This window comes from Aspergillus flavus, chromosome 4 (assembly GCF_009017415.1).
Source record: "Aspergillus flavus chromosome 4, complete sequence".
NCBI classification, from domain to species: Eukaryota; Fungi; Ascomycota; class Eurotiomycetes; order Eurotiales; family Aspergillaceae; genus Aspergillus; species Aspergillus flavus.
The window spans coordinates 3,729,211-3,748,786 of NC_092405.1; the positions used below are offsets into that span (position 1 = coordinate 3,729,211).

At 46.3% G+C, this 19,576-nt stretch overlaps 5 protein-coding genes across 5 annotated transcripts; 1 reads left to right on the forward strand and 4 right to left on the reverse strand.

The window, feature by feature from the left end:
• Window positions 1-3,066: 3,066 nt before the first annotated feature.
• F9C07_10494 (putative C6 transcription factor) lies at window positions 3,067-4,405 on the reverse strand (the record flags this gene model as incomplete). The annotated part of the gene is made up of 4 exons (XM_071507434.1): window positions 3,067-3,127; window positions 3,197-3,858; window positions 3,915-4,268; window positions 4,334-4,405. 4 exons carry the CDS (start codon window positions 4,403-4,405, stop codon window positions 3,067-3,069), a joined length of 1,149 nt encoding a protein of 382 aa, XP_071366635.1.
• Window positions 4,406-4,688: 283 nt separating this feature from the next.
• On the reverse strand, window positions 4,689-7,869 carry F9C07_2159316 (beta-lactamase/transpeptidase-like protein). The gene is made up of 3 exons (XM_041286049.2): window positions 7,309-7,869; window positions 4,985-7,240; window positions 4,689-4,933 (listed from the first exon to the last, which is right to left on the reverse strand). The coding sequence occupies exon 2, from the start codon at window positions 7,212-7,214 to the stop codon at window positions 5,715-5,717; it is 1,500 nt and encodes a 499-aa protein (XP_041146671.1). The 5' UTR covers window positions 7,215-7,240; window positions 7,309-7,869; the 3' UTR covers window positions 4,689-4,933; window positions 4,985-5,714.
• Window positions 7,870-8,100: 231 nt separating this feature from the next.
• On the reverse strand, window positions 8,101-10,256 carry F9C07_2283895 (uncharacterized protein). The gene is made up of 3 exons (XM_041292276.2): window positions 10,054-10,256; window positions 9,601-9,980; window positions 8,101-9,551 (listed from the first exon to the last, which is right to left on the reverse strand). The coding sequence occupies exons 2-3, from the start codon at window positions 9,912-9,914 to the stop codon at window positions 8,285-8,287; spliced, it is 1,581 nt and encodes a 526-aa protein (XP_041146672.1). The 5' UTR covers window positions 9,915-9,980; window positions 10,054-10,256; the 3' UTR covers window positions 8,101-8,284.
• Window positions 10,257-11,766: 1,510 nt separating this feature from the next.
• On the forward strand, window positions 11,767-14,362 carry F9C07_2257404 (permease of the major facilitator superfamily; the record flags this gene model as incomplete). The annotated part of the gene is made up of 4 exons (XM_071510127.1): window positions 11,767-12,946; window positions 12,997-13,607; window positions 13,659-14,083; window positions 14,138-14,362. The coding sequence occupies exons 1-4, from the start codon at window positions 12,543-12,545 to the stop codon at window positions 14,360-14,362; spliced, it is 1,665 nt and encodes a 554-aa protein (XP_071366636.1). The 5' UTR covers window positions 11,767-12,542.
• Window positions 14,363-15,730: 1,368 nt separating this feature from the next.
• F9C07_2221926 (uncharacterized protein) lies at window positions 15,731-19,114 on the reverse strand (the record flags this gene model as incomplete). The annotated part of the gene is made up of 3 exons (XM_071509730.1): window positions 18,390-19,114; window positions 16,725-16,873; window positions 15,731-16,559 (listed from the first exon to the last, which is right to left on the reverse strand). Exons 1-3 carry the CDS (start codon window positions 19,014-19,016, stop codon window positions 15,731-15,733), a joined length of 1,605 nt encoding a protein of 534 aa, XP_071366637.1. The 5' UTR covers window positions 19,017-19,114.
• Window positions 19,115-19,576: the final 462 nt, after the last annotated feature.

Here is a 19,576-nt window from a genome sequence, read left to right on the forward strand (position 1 = left end):
ATCACTGGTGAGATATTGCATCTTCTTTTTCTTCGAATCTCATGAATAGATTGTCTGATTATCCATGCAGCTGGAAATGCAAGAAGTCGGTGTCCACCAACTGTGTCAACAACGGCCATTATGACAAATGTTCCAGACATCCCAAAGTTTTAGTCAAGCCGGGTTCAACCTGCTTGACCTGTCAGAGCGAGGAGCTTGCCAGACAGAGAGAAGCGAAAAAGCAGAAAGGCAAGAAATAGAGTAAGCGCCATTGAGCTGATATACGTTTTGTTTTTGCCGTGCTGGGAAGTTGCGCTAAGATATCCGATTATACTAGTTGTCGAAGAATCCTTGCCCCATAGCTCCGTGTGGCACAATGAACGTATGAACGTACTCTTCCCCTGCGGTCGAGTGTCCATGCTGTGTGCAGGTTTACGTTATTCTCTGCTCATGTGGGATGGGATATATTGTCGTAACCTTTTGTATTCAGGTATAGGTTGTAGCTGATGTACTTTGTGTGCGTTATTTGTATGTTTGTGTCATATATCATGTAACCTTTGTGGAGGGTATCGGAGTGGTGATGTTGTGATGTATCGTTGGGTTGATTATTGGCAGTAGCTTGAATGTTATCAGTTTAGGTTTTTCTTGGCTTCTCGCTGTCCTTGGAGCAGCATACATGGCCTACATATTGTCTATAGGTCAAATATTAATGTGCGCCTAATATATGGCAGTGTCGTAACGTAGCAATAAATGTGTCATACGCTGTTTGGAACAGTGCACTAAAGGATCATCAATGGACTACGATGCTCGCAACCTGAGAAAGAGAGATGGGGTTGTTGTCGCGAACTTTTATCGAGAGCTAGATCACACGTTGTCTAGCCTACTAGATAGTCCAACATTCCATATCACTGACGTTGACATGCTGTTCCTCTACAAGTATAAAGAGCTCACCTGAGGGCCGCGTCGGTATTCTTCTTTATGAACCCTTTACGGTAGTACCCTACGTACCAGCTTTGATCGCCTTGTTCCAGTTTCACCTGTCATCGGCCTATATTCTAACGATATTTCGATGCTAGTAGACCAGCTATACGACCTTGGGTCGCGCATTACGTTGAGTAGGTCATATAAAGAACAGACATTCAAGCCCCTTCAGCAAGATGACATTCATATAATGAATTCATAGAGGGGCTCACTGAATGTCTGAACCAACTTGAGGGTACTTCTAGACAGAGCAAGTCCAATAATTCTACTATCTTGGGGCCCACAAGGACTAAACGATGATATGCTTGGTCATGGCTTGGATGAAGCCTATGAGGAACGTCTGGATAAGTTGGACACTGATCAAATGGGTGGCATACTCCAATCTATGAGAAGCCTGCAGTCACTCCTGCAGTAACTCAATAGGGAAACTAGTGAAGTGATGGAAAATGGCAAAAGCTGGAATCGAGCGCAGAAACCGTGAAATATCATCGTGATGCTATAAATGGTTCCTTGGTAGGTATACTAGGCTATGAAGCTTGCAAGGTTGATGGGAAACCTCGGTGTGGTTGGAAGGCCTGCCCTTTGACGAAAGCCAACTCCTCTCACTACTGCCAGCCCCATTTTGAGGCGATTATAAATCTACTCACACGAGGAGCCGGGCAAACGATCAACAGTGGCAGACCGACGTCTCTGCAGTGGAAGCTCCCGATCACGAAACGATTGCTTCTGGACGCCCCACAGAGAAACTGGATCATCGATTTTGAGTTCCTTACACCAAAAGGGGTATCAACGATACCTACAAAGTTGTCTATTCAGGATATAAGCGGGAAGTTGCTGTTTGACACAAATGTAGATTATGGTATCTTTTTACTTGATATGGTTGAATGACTCCGTTCCAATCTCCACTGTCCCATTGGTCCACACCTCGCTCGTGTGCACGGTGATATCCATACCAATGGATTGATACCGACTGCAATGCGAAACTATATCATCGAAGAATTAGGATGATTCACGCACGAAACAAGGCTATTCAGCTGAGTCAGTATACTTGACTGGAAGTGCTTTCAGATAATTATGGAGGGTTCTGAGGGGTCTTTTCCTCGGTGTCCTTCATCTTTCTTCGGAGTTGAACTTACTTTCAAGTAACTCACTGCCAGATAACTTAAACCTTCCCGATCCACTGAATTGCACCTTCATAGCGGGGTTTACTGTGAACTTCTTTGGGGATAGCACCTTGGCTGCCTGAGAATTTTCAAGCACGACTTCTGTGCTGCTTGTTTGACTGGCCATTCACATGATGCTCGGGGGGAATGCTAAGAAGTTTGTGTTTGATTATTGTCGTATAAAGAAATGGAGCGGTTTGACAATTTAACCGCAAGATGGCCGAGTGGTTAAGGAGGTAGATTTAAGAAAATTAAATCCCTGAACGTCTTGCCAATTGTTTCTTTCTTTCTTTCTTATTTTTTTTTTTTTTTTTTTTTTTTTTTTTCTTCTGGACTTAGCGGTATTATCCAAAGTTCAATATGGCTCGGCGGTACGGTATCGCTAGAGCCAGAGTTGGTGTGGGCATCCCCTCACTTTCCCCATGTTGCACTACACGCTCTATAGCACTAACAGTGTAACAGTCGGTCTCGATCATTTCGTCAGTGAGATGCCGAAAGGCCGGTGTATAGCTGTGACTAGAATCATAAGCAAATTGCGAGCAATCTGTTCAATCGGAACTAAATAATGTTCATTAAAGATCCACCTTACTATACTATATGTCCATCTCGCAGGGGATACGACCCTGCCCCTGGTTCGCAGCAATAGGTGGCTAGGGGATGAAAAATGTAGACTTTCGGATTGGTTATCGGACCGCCATGTTGATGTGCTGCACAGAATATCCTGGCAGATATGGGATAGCTTGACTTCGTGTATGTAATTAGACAGGTGGATACCCAGCACCCTCTGGTCCTTGACGCTTGGCGTACTCATTCTAGTCGCGAGGATAATGCTTCCTTTAATTGGTATTAGTTTTTCAGTTATTCATCGGAATGATTCTGATTCTGACTTGTAGAATCTCCAGTGCTCGCTCAACAAAGTTAGAATCTAAAGGACCTCTTGGGTTCAGCTGGTTACCTTATACCCACACGACCTTGCCGGAAAGTCAAGTAACTCAATAACGCGCCTGTCACCACATGCTTCAAGATACATACAAATCGCACGACATTCAAGCGTAACACGGGGGCCAACCCACCATTCATCAACAGAAGTACACATTAGCGCTAACCAATATGACATGATGAGCAGAGCACGAGGCTCTTTAGCAGCGAGAAGATTCACGAAATCCGGTAGCAGCCGACCCATAAAGTTCGTTATACGAGACGCCCCGCATTTGTGTCGGGGAATGCGCAGCAAGGGGCAAAGCATACGGAGAGGCCAATGGTAGGGGTTTGTCTCTTCCGTCGTGGTGGCCGTAATATCGCATAGGTCCGCCAGTTCGGGATCGAGATCTTCCCGGCCCATGCGATGATCATCGGCATATTCGTAGTTGCTCGATTCCTGGAATGGTTCATTCCAGATGCTGTCGTCCATCCATGGTTTGGTGATCTCCAGGAGACAGCGAAGGCCACATTGAACAGAGAGCCAGTTCATGCTGATCGGGTCATCTGAGAAAACCCAGGAATCGAGCGGACTTGCCGTCTCGGCTGCGAAGGAGAACATTCCAAGCAGGATGCAGCTTGTGATGAGCATGTCCATGTTATCTCGGCCGATGGGTAGCTGAAGCTGTTGCCGGTATATCCGGGTGGCCTTGTGTCGAAAACGTGTGGCTGCTATGGTACGCGTTCGGTCCGATGGAAGGGCACAGGCCCAGTGGGTGCTCGCCACTGCCATTATAGAATACAGGAGGCACGGTTCCTTCACAACTGTAAGTCTTCGTACACTGTTTATTGCCAAGCTTCATTTAGATATACCCCAAGCGCTAATTGGATAGTCCACTCCCTCATGACCTTCTTAATAGGAGCAAATGCAGACGAGTGCACTGATACCATCTGAGAGAAATGTCCTAGCATAGCCAAGCCAAGCGATCCAAGAGACTGACATGGATCAGATGAGTAGAATCTCTCGTTACATGAACCAGACTGCAAGATGTAATCGATATTAGCCGTCATTGCGCCGAACGCTAACGAGCCGTTGCATTGAAGTGAAGAACTCGAGATAGATGAATCCGTTGGGGGTCTCCTCTGCGCTACATTGCGCGGGAGTGCGAAATCACAGAGGGCACCGTGCATTCGGCAGCGCCTGCACTGTGGCTTTGCTTCATCACACTACCCAAGACATCAGCTTCATAGGCTTTTTGCAGACGTCGACTCGTTACAGTGGGGCTTCGTACCTTAACCCTTCGACGCTTGCAATTCATACAGCCCGTCCTCGATTTTCGGTGTGTGCGTCGAGGTCTGAACATTTGCTCAGTTGAGCCAGATGCTGCCACCAGAGGCTCATTTGCCTGCTTTTCATGCAGTGAACTGCCTTTTCCTTGGAACCTGGGCCGAACTCTGAATGCCGAAAGATAGTTTCCATTACGCCAGCTATCATTAGAGCGTTTTATGGTTTCGTCCTGCCTGAGACCGATGGGTTGGGACTCCGGAGAGCACAGTGAATTTCCAGCTACCGTCATTGCCTAACAAGAGGTGTGAAGGAGAAAAGCGGTCGTTCCAGTGAAGAATGTTAGAATACGAGGCTCATCAGTGCCTCAACGACGACTTTATAGGTTATCCTGGCTCCTAAACACGCTAATGCGTAACAGGAAATCCTGCCAAGGCTCGTATTGTTCTGGCCAATTACCATTCTTTGTTGGTTCGGGGCTATCGGGAGCTCCATCTTCTCAGGGTCCAACACGAGGTTTAGTGCAGCGTTACTTCCGTACATAAATGATCCACATTCGCTTTTTGAGTGTGAGTGGAACGCTTGGGCAATGCCTTGCGCACCCCAGGTGAGGCTAAATTACAACGGTGACTGCTAAACGCTAACACGAGCGCTGAAGTGTGACATTACCGACCAGAAGGATGAAGCTTTCTCAGGTAGGAGATGCTTGTCAACATCCACTCGGTTTGCAATCATGGCTATGGTTTCATTTCAGAGAATATTGATTCCATGAATACATCAGTTGGCTCCCTGAGGCAGAAACATGACCCTGAATCAGTCCACAGGGTCCAGGGGCAGATCAGGTCCACTCTATGCTATTCAAGAGTAACGAGGATATCCGCGCACCCAAGCTCAGCAGCCCCATTATTTCCGGCTAGCAGCCATTTGGTCTGTTGACTCTGTCCAAGAGGGAATGAATCATCAACCGCCCAAGTGTAGTCCAAAGTCCATTTACCAAGTGGTTCGACAGGACAAGCGAGACTCAACCCACAGACTAACTCATCTGCAACATGTACCCACCCCGGAAGCAATGTACCCTGAGAATAAAATGATTTGCTTTTCTACGGATTATCTACCACGGCTCCATATCTGTATGCATTCTACATGATAAAAAGCAACCATTCCCCGCCGCAAACTATTTTAACTACGGTGACGAGATCCATCTCAGCTGCTGAGGGCCTTGGTATGTTCACTCTCCAGTTTACGGAACTTCACAGGGTCCACTCTAGCCCCCAAGTCAGGTGCAGGCACTTCACACGAATCACCCTGCAGGTCCCACTCCAGGTGCGATATCTTACCCTCGCTGTTACGAACAAAAGACAGTAACAGTCTTGGCGGTTTCAGGAAATTCACCATCCCCTTGCTAGCCGCGTCGTTTCTCGAACTTGGCATGAAAGTCCAGGTGTATAGTGGTAATGCCGTAGCTTCACTGTTTGACCAGGAGGAGAATTGATGTTGAATGAAAGCAGCTCGGTATCGGTTCCAGTATTAGCACTTTGATCCAGTGTCTTCGCCACCCGAATAGTAATATCGAAAACCGTATAAAAATATAGCCCACTGAAGTCCTCGGGTGGTGGGCATGGGGTATTGTCTACTCGCTTTCTCACCCACTCCAGTTTAGCGTTATGTGCCGCCTGGATTGCATACTCCTCAAAATTTACCCGAGGCCACATGCTGAATAGCTCCTGACACAAAGCCTGCGCGATAAGATCGGCCGGGTCGCCATTGGCACCGTTGCAGTTGGACATAACTATTACTGCACTTCGTGTTTCTGGGAAGGTATAGAATGCGCTCAGGCAGGCCCCAAATTGTCTCCAATGGGCTATTGCTAGCCGAGGTGGTCCGTCTTGGTTTATCAACGGTGGTTCCGGGAGTAAAGAAAAGTTAGGCCCTCTGCATGAAAGGTACTTCGATGGAAGCATATGTCGGAACCAGCCAAGACCGTAAGAATCCTCATATCTATTTTCCGCAAGGACGATCGGTCGATGAGCGCACCTGGTCATTTTTACCTGGCGCAAGGGGTTGGAATGCTGTGGGATGGGTGATTCCTCCTCTACTTCCATGACAGCAGTGGCCAAGACCAACATATCCTGTACTGTACTTCTCAGGTATCCAGAAGCGCCCTGAATCGATCCATCCTTCAGGCCCGGAGAGTCCATGAATAATGGCGGCGCATCATTCAATATAGAATATCCTCGCGCTTTGTTCCTATCGTCGCTGTACTCATCATTCCGACTAAATATTCTTGTCATTCCAAGAGGTTCAAGGATTCTCTCCCGCATGACCAGACCAGATCGTTTGCCACATAGCCTTGAGATAACTGTGCCAACAACATCCAAACGGAAATTATTATACAGCCAATGAGTGCGGAAATCATACGCCGTTGGCAGGTTAGCTGCCTTCTTCACGCCACTGGACCCAGGACCCAAGAACTCATCGAAGAATCCAACCCCGACGCAGCCCAATGGAGCAAGTCCTGTGCCATGGGAGCACAAGTCTAGCAAAGTGGTGCGTTTCCCGACCTCAGGGTCATGTACTGTTTGAAACTCCGATATATACTTGGAGACGGGGTCCTCCCATGACAAAACACCATCATCAACAAGTATCCCACGGAGGGCTGTGATAAAGGGCTTGGTATTCGATGCGATGAGGCAGATGGTACTGCCATTTGCTGTTATGCTTTCCTTTATGTTGGTGAATCCTTCTGCATAGGAGAATATGACCCCACCATGATAAAGGACTCCACACGAGACTGAAGGGGCCGCAGTTCCTTTTCGAATTATGCCAATCGTGGTACGCAGATTGTCTGAGCGAGACCGAAATCGAGCGGCAGTACCTTTCGCTGCCATTGTGCAAGATGGCTTGAGCCGCGCAGGTAAGCAATGGATAAATGTCAACCAAGTAAAGGAGTTACTGCTCATAATTCTGATGTCTGCTAAGTAGAGAATGGTTGAAAGAAATCCAATGAACGAGAATTCCTTGCGGCTGCAGGTGAACGACCTATAGGATGATGTCTCAGCCAACGTGCTGACCTTAGGGTTTCACATCAGTTAGCTGTGGTACAGTAAGGTAGGTATGTACAATGAAATCCAAACCTGCCCAACCTCCTTGCTCTCAACACCATACTACGTATACGTCGATTGAATTATATGCAGGTGAAGCATGAGCTATTGTTAATCTGCTCTTCACGAAATCCTGAGCAGGATCGCCGAGTATCCGAATCAGCCCTGTATTTAGGACTTTCCTCATTTCGAATCCAACGAATTCTGCTACATGACCTGGGAGTCCTTACCCCGCAAGAGCCCAGGCCGAAGCAATGCTGCAAGCGCGGCCTGCTCTTTGTTGTACGCTCCTTTGCGCTTCACAACATGACTATCTCTTCCAATCCAGTGCCGAGTAGGTGGCGGCGAGTTTACTTCTGTATCACTACAGCAAGCCAATGCGGCCAGTCTGTATTTATTCATTTTCCTATATTTTCTTAGTAAGATGCCGCTGAAGTTCTTTCACTGCTTAACTAGCCGCCTTCAATTAGTCCGTAGTAAATCTAATTCTAATTAGCTTAGTAGTTTAAAGTTATATAGCTCTATTTTTAGACCAATTATAGTAAGGAGAAAACTCTAAGTATACTACTACACAGGCAGCTGACTATACAGAGTCACTAGATAGACTAAGTAGTTTAAGTAGTTTAAGTAGTTTAAGTAGACTGTAGACTTCTATATAGTAAGCTATTCTGCCGGCAGAAAATGATATAAAATTAAAATAAATTAATATAGAGTGGCCGTAATGGCTTGCCGTAGTATCACGTCTCACTCGCATAGCCATCTAGGTATTTCAAAAAATCAGCAATACAGGGACCACTAGGAACTAAAACAAAGTACATGACATTGTTGACATCCGTATACTAAAATAGCAAACTAAATTACAAGGCCTCATTGATCTTCCGTTTTCTTCCTCTGTTCTCATCTTCATTCGTAGGATACATATATACATCTCTCTCTTTCAGATGTTGCGCCATCCATTTCCAGAGACGCTTATCAGCAACGAAATCTCGATTGATTTCTTTCATCACTGTGAGATGTTGTGATAACGTGAATCGTTCATGACCAACACACGAGAAATAGTTCTTTTCGTCCTTACTGGGGCCTTCCCCGTCTATCTCATAAGCCAAAAGTATTCTCTCAAATTCTTTGAACTCCTCTCGATCTCTCAGTTTGCGAATATAAGGAGGGACTTCCTGGCTAATGCATGAACGCATGAATTCGGAGAAGTAAACATGATCTTGGAGCCCGTCTAAATTAACCAGACGGACGAATGTCCAGAAGATGCTACTGTCTGAGAAATGGAGATCCTTCTCGCCATCGTACCCCTTAGCAGCAATAAAGCCCTCGGCGAAATGCTTCGTAAGGCATGGCTGAATGCGATCACGGGGATGGGGTAGGCCAGGACAGACGAGAAGCATGGATGGTGGAACAGAGGACGCAAAAGCCCAGTCGATAATGCATGTTATATTAAGTTCGTCATCGACAAATATATTTTGGCAGCTGAGATCCGGATGGCACAACGGAAAGCCGTCACATTTGATGTCGTTGTCCTTTTCAACCAGTAAAGGCACATTGTCCTCGAGAGACATCCCTACTAGGGCATAATCAAGCCTGTTCTGTGTACTTTCGGTTTTTAATCCTATAACGACATAATCATTCCATCGATCTGTGGCGGTCCTATATTCTTGGAAGTTGTCGTACTCTTGTGGAACAGGCACTGGGCCATGGAAGAGATGATGTCCCATAGGAAGTTCTTTCGCGTGAGCGAAGAGCGCACGTATTAAGGCCACATAAAAAGACTTGGCGTCAGTGAAAGGTCCCCGCGGGATATCCTGCTCGTCAAACTCATCTCGACCCTGCCAGACTAAGGAGGGGTAAAGGCATTTCTCTATTACGAATTCTCCATTTTTCAGAAAGAGAGAACCAACTTTATCAAAACGCACGTTGGACAAATGCGCCTGGATTTCTCCCAGTTGCTTCACAATCTTTGCCTTTTGAGAAAAGGTTAAAACTGCTGGATCCTGTTCACAGTCCGGGCCAGTTGAGTGAATCTTATCGTCGTCCCACTTGTAGGTGCTAAGAGGCACACCTGTGGCCTTGCCCATCAAGATATACGGAATCCCAATATCATTTTTGCCGGTTGAACTGATCAAGTTAGCGAGGAAAGGAGTTTCAATGTACCAGATAACCTCACCAGTATGAAAATACTCTTGGGATAGGTATACAACCGATCTTTGCAAGGTATTCAAGTGTTGCCACTTCACTCAAAAGTGCTTCGGTCGCAGTACGCGCTTCTAGACCGAAAGCTTTCCGCGGTGACCGGAAAACCCATTCAACCCCGTCCTCAAAGACAACGAAGATGGCCCAGTTTAAACTGCCACTCTTTGGACGTTGTGATTCGTCACAAGTACAATTCTTTTGTCGGATAGCCCTTGCGATCGACAAAAGCGCTGTAAGGTCAAAAGATGCATGAGCATATATATTCGCTTCTGGTTGCTTGTTGGTCATTGTAACATATGGCCCTCGGATCTGTACGGTCGGTTGGAACACAAACGAGAATCAGGGATGATAAAGCTTGTGCGAGTGGTCAATTTAGTATAGAAAGACCCCAAGAAAATGGATGCAAGCAATTAGTCTCTAATCATACCATTGTGGACCGAGACAAGGCATGTATCAATGAACCGCAAATAGGGCTTTCACGTCGCAGGTAGACAAATATGCCTGAAAGTGAAAAGGGACTACTGTGTAGCAAAGAACCGCTATTCATGAGGCTACTATTTCGAAAGGGAGAAAGACTGGTTGGTTACATTGTGTGGCAAAATGTAGACGACGACACGAAGAAAAGTAAGTGATCAAAGCAAGGGGGTTGTATAAGAATCACGTGGCTTGATAGGGGGGTTTTGTCATGTTTGTCCTAAATTATCAGCTACACATCACGCATACTGTAAGCGGTCTTTTCACCAAGTACTAACAAGACTTTGTCCTATACATACAACAACACTCCAGTCCCTTCATTTAAGGGATGTGTAGCTCCCAATCAAGCGAGTACATGGCTGGGAAATCAGCGTATATACTCGAAGAACTTGGTCAATTATTGATGGTCTTGAAAGGATTCGAGAAAGAGAGATTTTACGACAGCTTACATCTAACAAGGTTCTACCCGATGTGAACATGTTAAAATGTTCAAGAGTTATCTAAAATCAGCTGAATGTCACGAGACAAATGATTTTATCCCAAAGCTACACTGGGACTAGATAACTATAATAAACTGCCAAACCCGACTCCAAGCTAACAGGCCGAAACACGTAGACGTTAGGCACCTTGAGATCTCTAACGTATATCACCGGAAAATATGTTCAATATTTTATCGTACAATCTGTTACGATAACGCAAATGGCAAGCAGTGTCAGAACTTCGAAGGAAAAAGTAGTCGTGGAGCTCTCCGCTTTCTTTCAAGAATCAACCGCGCTAAGCTACAACTTCGAATCAGTAAGAGAACCTAGATTATTTTCTTGTGGGACAGTCGCTTACCGAGAGCCCCACTGGTAAACCATTTCTCTGAGTGCACGCGAGTCAAACCATTTCCGCATAGACCAACACACAGCTGAGAAGCGTGAGATAAGCAGCTAATAGGATACTCCACTGAAGTCAATAAATCATCACTATCGTAGGACTCAAATGAGTCATATCAGCCCAATTTCAAATTACGGTCAAGAAGCTCATTTGCTTGAGCATTTCACGGCATTTGAAATAATGTTGAGTTGTGAAGCTAGAATGGTTCTAGAACGGGTTTAACATCGGGAAGCGATAAAGTTTTTCGAGTGGGCCAAGCTTAGCCGTACCGAGAGCACAGGCCACTCACGGCTTGCCGATCGTGCATGTGAGCCCTAGAAAATGCATCCATGGGCAGTCCAAATCTTCCGACTCACAGGGCACCAATCGGCATTTCGGGATATTGATCACATCAAGCGTAACGGTAAACAAGATTCTCAGTGTGTGTATCCTGTGTGAGCGACTACAATATATTCTAACAGGCGTTATATGAGCGATTTTGAACTATGTGAATTACATTATACAAAGTATATATTTGCGTCAAGTGGTAGGCATGCTTCCGAAGAACACCCGAAAGGAAAAAAAAAAAAAAAAAAAAACCAAAACGGCGACTGCGGAGTGTTTCCGATACTTAGAAATTAGAACGCTGGTTTTTCCACCAGGGTCCGGGTGCGTTCCCCCTCCACAACCGCGATTAAAATGTGTAGAGGGTCTCTCGCTGACTTTCCCCGCAGTGGGGAGAGAAACTACTTGAATAGAAAATGTGAAATTCCCGGCTTCTTCTAGCTAGCCTCTACTTTGATACTAACTACGGGATCAATAGACCATGTTCAAAAATCCGTGCTCGAGAGCACAATGTTTTGCGGATTCAATTCTAGCAACCGAATGAAGTGATAGGGTAAGAAGACGTATATGCGGTAGTTCGTTATGGCCAAGTTCCATATAGTATTCCGTTCTATAACTGCGTAAGCTGTACAAAGGAATGTGTATCGATGACTTAATCGTGAATTGATAACGTAGTGGCCGTTGAAAGCCAATGCGATCCGAACACAAAGTGAAGGAGTCAGCTGGTCGTCAGTGTCCCCTGGTCTCGATTTCCAAAAAGACCAGGAACCAACGTCTCGGCAATAAAATTCTGACGAAGTTGGCGCCTTCGTGGGTAACACGGGATCTTGCTTGTCCACTGAGCGTTCCAGGAACTGAGCTTTCTTGTGATCACGTACTTTTTGTAGCGAGAAGGGGTGGCAAATGAAATGTGCTGCACTAAGACAATCACACATTTCAGATTAGATAGCAATAGTCGGTGTAACAGAGATAATAGGCGATCACTGTGTTGGCCTCAAACCCACTTGACAATGATCAATAGAAACTGGCTGATCAATCGGCAGTTCTATTTCCTGGTTTCGAGAAGACCTTCCAAAGCCCGACTGAAGTCTGGGTTGCGATAAAACTTTGTATGCTCCGTCTAGTATACCCACTTTTTTATTAAGCTGCTTGAAAATTCTGAATTTTAAAAGGCCTCTCTGCTCGTCCTTTTGATTTTTGTTCAGTGAAACCAAAGATTTTTTTCTCACTAGACATATTATGATTAAGATTGACTTCGGCTTTCGAAGCCGTAGCCAGGATGGTGAGGGTGAGGGCTGGTTTGGCAAACTGCCGCAGTTCACTGTGATCTCCCGCCCGGGGTCGTCGTTAGGGCACAGCACCCCTTCGTCCGGACTGGCAACCCCGACCGAAGAAAAAGGCCTCACCACGTTACAACCTTGCCCGGAAATTGGTCGACTGGCCTCCTGGAGAGGTGCTTTGATCTTGCTGGTGACTTCCGGCTCCCAATTTCTTGATAATGTTTTCATGACCAGTTCGAACATCGCGCTATCCTCTATTCAGGAAGAATTCGGAGTTTCCAGTACCGAGTTACAATGGATGATTTCTGCATACACTTTGACATTTGGTGGGTTTCTGCTACTCGCAGGTGTGCTCTCTGATCGGTAAGCCTCGTTTATCATATTATTTGGAAGGTGGTTCTAATGCGCGACAGATATGGGAGAAAAATGATTCTGTGCCTCGGCCTCTTCTGGCTGTCCGTCTGGACACTCGCTATTGGATTTGGCCAGTCATTTATCCAGCTTGCCGTCTTCCGTGGTATCCAGGGAATCGGCGCTGCATTGACTGTTCCATCGGCGATCGGAATCATCAGTTCCTACTTCACTGGTGTTGACCGCACTCGGGGATTGTCTATCTACGCAGCATCTGGGACACTGGGATTCTGCGTCGGCCTCATCTTCGGTGGTTTCCTCACCTCATCGCTGGGCTGGCGATATATTTTCTATTTAATTGTCACCATCACAGGCTCCATCGGGGTCCTAGGCGCCATCGTCCTCCCCAAAGACGACTTGGCTGGGAAGGAAAAGCCCAAGATGGATTACTTTGGAGCCCTGCTGTCTACAGCTGGCCTCATCCTGCTTCAATTTGTGCTTTCAAGTGGGGGTGATTACGGCTGGGGCACCCCATTCATCATCGTTCTGCTCATTCTCGCGGTCGCCCTTCTGGTCGCTTTTACCTTCCTTGAATGGTACATTTCCTATCCGATCATGCCCTTAGATCTGTGGAAAATCCCCAATTTCGCAGGTCTTTGGATTGCAGGATTTAGTAAGTTTTCCCAAAGGCCAATGACCTCGGTCACTGCTAACAATGATTAAGCCTGCTACGGCAGCTATCAAAATGTCATCTACTACATTGTCCTGATGGCACAACAGGTGGACAATCTGTCCGCCGGCGAGACAGCCCTTCGGTTCTTGCCTATGGGCGTCATTGGATTCATTGCCTCCATGGGAACAGGAAAGGCTCTCGAATATGTGAACGGGAAATACACTCTTATTGCCGGGCTGGTCCTGACGGTGTTAGCCCCCGTTCCAAGTGCATTGACCGCGACAGACTCAGAGCCAGACTTGTACGTACCCCAAAGACCTCCCACTACAATGAAAGCCACTAACAATGACAGCTGGGTTAATGTTCTTCCTACATCCCTTATCAGTATTACAGCCGTATCGCTCATCTTCGTGACAACGAGCACCACAATCCTGACAACAGTCCCAGTTAACGTCAAGAGTTTATGTGGTGGAATGGTAAGCCCTCTGCTTCATCTCCCTATCCAACAATAATACTAACTCACACCCCAGCTAAACACAGCCTTTCAAATCGGCTCTGGTGTCGCCCTTGCCATCTCTGCCGCAGTCACAGAAGCAGTCGATATAAAAAAAGGTCACGGCCTTGCCCAGCAGTATTCCACCGGTCTATGGTGCTCTGCCGGACTAGCAGCTCTAGGTCTCGTCATTGCGATGATCTCCGTTCGCAGACGAGGCATCGGACCGGGCGATAGGAACGATACGCTAGTTGCGATTTAAGGATATTTTCAGCGATATAGACATAGACTATTGGTTGGATTTTGGTTTTTTACTATTTTGTTAACGACGACATTACGACGGAAAAGTTTTATATCTTCTTTGCATGGCTTGCTTCACATGGGTTTGGGTATAGACGGGCTATAGAATGGCGAAATAGACACGCATATGCTTTTTGTTAGGGTTAATTGTTCAGGAAAAATCTGTTTTGGCCCACTTCGCCCGTGCGAAAATTTATTTTACGCTGCGATGGAGGGAATCCACCTCGCGGGTTTCTTATCTCCCCAGAAAAGTGTGTTTTTCGTTCCCATTTCTGACTTCTTTTCCCTCCATACATGTAACAGGTTAAAGGTTATGGGAAGAGTGCGATGTGGTGTGTCTGTCTATTTCCCTGTTGCTCTATGGACGTTTATGGCTTAACCCAGCTCAGGGTAGAGTGAAGAGAGCCACTCGCAGGGTTCCTTTGTACAAACAAGAGATAGTAACTAGCTGAATCCTAGCCAACATGTTTCACTCCGCATCTCCCCAAGGCCAAATATCGAGCGAATGAAAACCACAAAGCCTAGGAGAACTAGGTACGAATGCGTGATGTGAATCATGTGATAGGATCAATCCAGTGGAATAGGTTGTATCGGCCGACAACCAAGCATCACTCCTATCATGCTTGACGCCCTCTGTGACTACCTCTCCGAAAGGCCTGGCCTATACGTCGAAGAGAATCCTATCTTCCTATGGGACGAGTTCAACATTTTGCCACCATCATCTAACATCAAACGTGCTCTTTCGCGGGCTGACTAGACAAAAAAGAAAGCCCAACAAAAGTCCAAACAACAGACCTCACAGCCACGAGATTTCTACCAACATAAGCTGCCTGAATTTGAGTCATATCATCTCTTGTTTGTCGGTGAGTCTAGATGTGATAAAATGAATGGATTAAGGTTAACTAGCTGGTCACCATTCGGCGTGACCACTGTCCGGGTGTCGAAATTTCATCGTTCTTAGTTGTATCGATACAAGTCTCTGGAGGCATGGTCACTTTCCTCCTCCATCCCTTACTTGCTTCACTGCAGATGGTCTCCGTTGCTCTGAGTATCCATTTACGATCAAGGTGATAGGCGAGGCTTGACATTAAGATTTTTTTCGTAATCACTATCTCTTATCGCCGTGTGGCAGCTTCGGGGCTTTATTTGGCATCAGGCATTCCTGGCTAACGCTATAGAGTTCAGGCTTGTCCAGGGATTCGATCAGTCGATATAGTATATTAAAGTGTATAACGCTTGTTTCAGTTCATCTTTCTAGAATCCAGGTGTCTGAACTCTGGGCGATCTCAGAATCTGAGTAGTCTTTCTTTCTCGCATCAAAGATCGTCAGTCAGTCAAAGTCCACAACCACCTTACCGAAGTGGCTTCCCTGCTGGAAGTAATCATATGCCTCTTTGAGTTCATGGAACTTGAATGAAAGACCGTCAATCTGTGGCTTAAGATGGCTTACTTCGATGGCAGCATTCATATCCTCTTGAAGCTGCCTGTTGCCCACCAAAATTCTTCGAACAGTCGCTAGCACCGAGCTGTGAGAGCTGCCAGCCCCTCTTTCAGAGTCTCCTCTTCTCCCAATGGTCGCGATGCATCCATTGTTAGCAACAGCCTGGGAAGATTGGACCATGGTATTGGCAATCTCGACCACAAAATCAGCTCCTCTCTTTCGGTGCGATTGGCTCTTGGCCGTCTGACCCCATTCACTATCCTCGGCATAATTTATGATCACATCTGCGCCTAGATCTCGCAGCTTCGCACCCTTTTCCGCATTGCTAGTTGTCGAGATGACTTGTGCGCCCCCGAGCTTCGCGAACTGGAGAGCAAATATGCTAACACCACCGCTGCCTTGCGTTAGAACCACATCACCCGGCTTCAACTTTCTAGGGCCACCATAAAGGGCATTCCAAGCTGTGAGTGCAGCACAAGGTAGAGTTGCAGCTTCACGATAAGACAAGGTTGACGGAATTTCGACGCAACCATGCTCGTTGAAGACACCGTACTCGCAAAATACCCCGTCATAAGTTCCGCCTAGCTGATGTTGAATGTCCGTATCCTTCACAGAACCATATAGGTGGGTCAAATGAAAGATCGGTGACACCCGCTGGCCAGTAGAAAATCTGGTCACCTTTGGGCCAACTTTGACAATTTCACCCGCAGCATCAGAGCTTTGTCACTAGTCAGTACCCCCTTTGATTAGAGACGAAATAGCTCAAAAGTCTAAGTACTCACCCTGGAATTACTCTGTCCTTAGTTTTGATATAATATTGTCCCTGTATCTCGATGTCAGTCAGGTTGCTTCAATTCTCGGTATACCCAGCGTATTGGAAGACCTATGCGATCTCACATTTGCAATCATGATGTCTCTGAAATTGAGTGAAGCTGCGTGGAACTTTACTAGAACCTCGTAGTCACCTGGGTCAGGGATCGGAACATCTTGGAGCTGTAGGGAATCAATCCCACAAGTTCCGCTGAGGACCCACTGTTTCATTATCGGTTTGCCGTTAGACCAATTCTTTTAAGGGAAAGCGAATGAATGAAGATTCAAGTGAAGCTTTGTTTCGTTATATTAGCTTGGAGAGCGGTGTTCCATGAAGAATGAAGAAGCCAACACGAACTGCTTTATAGTCAACTGTCTGGGTGGGGATTTGTAATCTGGTTGCTTACCCTGATAGCGGGAAGGTTTCCCAATGCGGTATCCCGACAGGGCGTCGTTCTGAATCGAGCAACTCCGACTAAGACTGGGGGAAATCTGGCGCTACCGGAGTAATCGCAAGTCAAATCATTGTTTACGGATTTAGCGACGATAGGTTCAGCGTATCCCGTGTCAGGGATATCTACAATTTGCGTTATTTTATTGGATCTTTAGTCGTTAGTAGTTATTCAATACTATATGACCAAGCCTCCCGGATGTTCGAGTGCTCGCCTTCAGCTCGGTCTCAGTTTATATGTCAGTGATCCTAATAGTAACACTAAAATTCGGAAATTAATATAAAAGGCCAATCAGACAGCCAATAACTGCGGGCTACATTAACTCTTGAAGTATTAACGAGATATCCAGGCCATATAAGCCGTAGATGCAGTACATCACGCGGTCATAGGACAGTCATATATTAACGTCGCAAAAGCCGGGGCGCCCCAATTAGATAACAGGACTCGCATAACGTTTCACTTATAGCCTAGCATATCCTCCTACCTAGATCTCTTATAATTCAAGGTATGAATTTTACTGTTAAGAGTGTGTGATGAGATCTGGCAGGATCTTTTATATTGGTTATTTGTCAATTCGACAGAGATCAATTACTACTGAGGCTGCAGATATGCGAATATCCCTTTCCTCATACGAATCTTTTAGTATGCTGGTATTTACAAGCATGAGTACAATATGCTCTATGTAGTGTGTAAAGCCATGAGCACTTAGTATTCGTCATTAACTGCGGGACGCAGCCCATCGAGAAGAAGGACACAAATAATGTCATACACAAACGAACTTCCATGAGGCCTATATGAAATATATAGTCATTCACTATTCGTAAAACACCCATACAGCCACCCCTGTCATAGAAATGAGTGGTGGGGACAAACGGCCGCTGCCTAACTCAAGATCACATTGTAAGCGTTTCATTAAACGCAGCATTCCCTGCCGAACTACCTTTTGTAGCTGACGCTTGAGAAGGATTAATCATTCCTAAGCGCACTGCCCAATCATCTCTTCCTGTCTCACAGATCAATGCCTCCACAAGATCCAGTCTTCTTCGATACTTCCTTCGTGGAATGTCAACAGTGATCAAGTTACCGTGCATTTGGAGCCCTTGCGTTAACATATTCACTAGCCCTAGCAAACCGCCCGTTCCCACAAAGAGTAACAGCAACATAACTTGCCCAGACAACTTCGCATTGCTCGCGAGAGCAACATTCAAGTAAACCAATAAAGTTGTAAAACCGGATATGGCACTTTCAACCCAAGTCATATCGTGGAGCCATTCTCCAGAAGTCACCGCTTTGAGGTCATCCACGTATCCCCGGATGCGGACCCAGCGGTCCTGGCTCAGAAGAACAAGGAGGTCTCCAACTACACCCGGTTCAGAAGCTCCACTCCAGCCGACACGACTGCGAGACCGGATCAAGAGCACATTGATGAATCGGGTAAACATTAAAACAGTGAGCACGAGGAGGCCCCACCAGTCCTCGGTAAGGACTAGAAGGTATGAGACGGCAATTGTGCTGCTAACCGCGAGGAGGTATGCCGCGACAGCTCCGAGTGACATGGAACTGTCGATAGAGGACATGAAATGAGAACGCCATCCTTTTCTAGTCTTGCGAGTGTTGGTAACGGAAAGTGTAGTCAGTTGGCCCGTGTGACCAACCCTCTGTAGGAAATTGACAGTTGCTGGGTTCTCAACGCGAAACACGTAGCCTGTCGTCATGGCAGCTACGGCTGGGTATTCTCCGCGATGGACATTAGCAGCATCTTGCTGGCGATGCAGTCCGGGGCAGAGGATAAATGTATCCAGGAATGTGGAGCCGCCTGTGAGGGCGGTTCGTTGCGCGATGAGCGACAGATCAGCCAGGAAAATGATGCCGACCAAGTCCAGGGACATGGTCGGAAATGTTGATGTAAACATTATAGGATGGAATACGGATTCAGTGATTACCAGTAAAGGTGATGAGTCCACAGGATAGTGAAGAAGAGAAGAAATCAGCGAGAGAACTGAGGAGATTTGGTTCGTATGTCTTTGATGACAAGTCATCATGCATCTTCCCGAAGTGGCGCAGGATCTTGCGCATCGCGGCACATTCATTGGCTAGGAAACCAGCCGCGGGAATTCCGATCGTTATATAAGGCTCAATTGACTTCTTGGATGCTGAAGGGTTCTATGATTTGTTGATCCTCGGGAAGCTTCATCCTATGGGAAAACGTGGGCTACTTCAATGTATGCGGGGTGCCTCCGGTCAGAACATATATCTTGGCGAAATGCCAGAGCTAAGAAGTATGATCCCATCAGATAATCTCAAATTTTCAACCCCACTTGCCTAAAACACCAATTCCCAAGTCAGGTTATATATTAACCCAAATAGTACGTTCCTTAAGAAGACATGTAGAGAGCTTGTAACTACTCGCGTTAGATTACACTATGTATATAGCTCTAAGAATAAATGATAATCATCTGTTTACCGACTAGAA

Bases quoted from the DNA above. Each gene is read 5' to 3' on its own strand.
- F9C07_2283895 (XM_041292276.2), bottom strand. From the start codon at position 9,914: ATGACCAACAAGCAACCAGAAGCGAATATATATGCTCATGCATCTTTT. The intron at 9,552-9,600 runs GTGAGGTTATCT...TAACTTGATCAG, and splicing joins CCAAGAGTATTTTCATACTG to TTCAACCGGCAAAAATGATA.
- F9C07_2159316 (XM_041286049.2), bottom strand. From the start codon at position 7,214: ATGGCAGCGAAAGGTACTGCCGCTCGATTTCGGTCTCGCTCAGACAAT.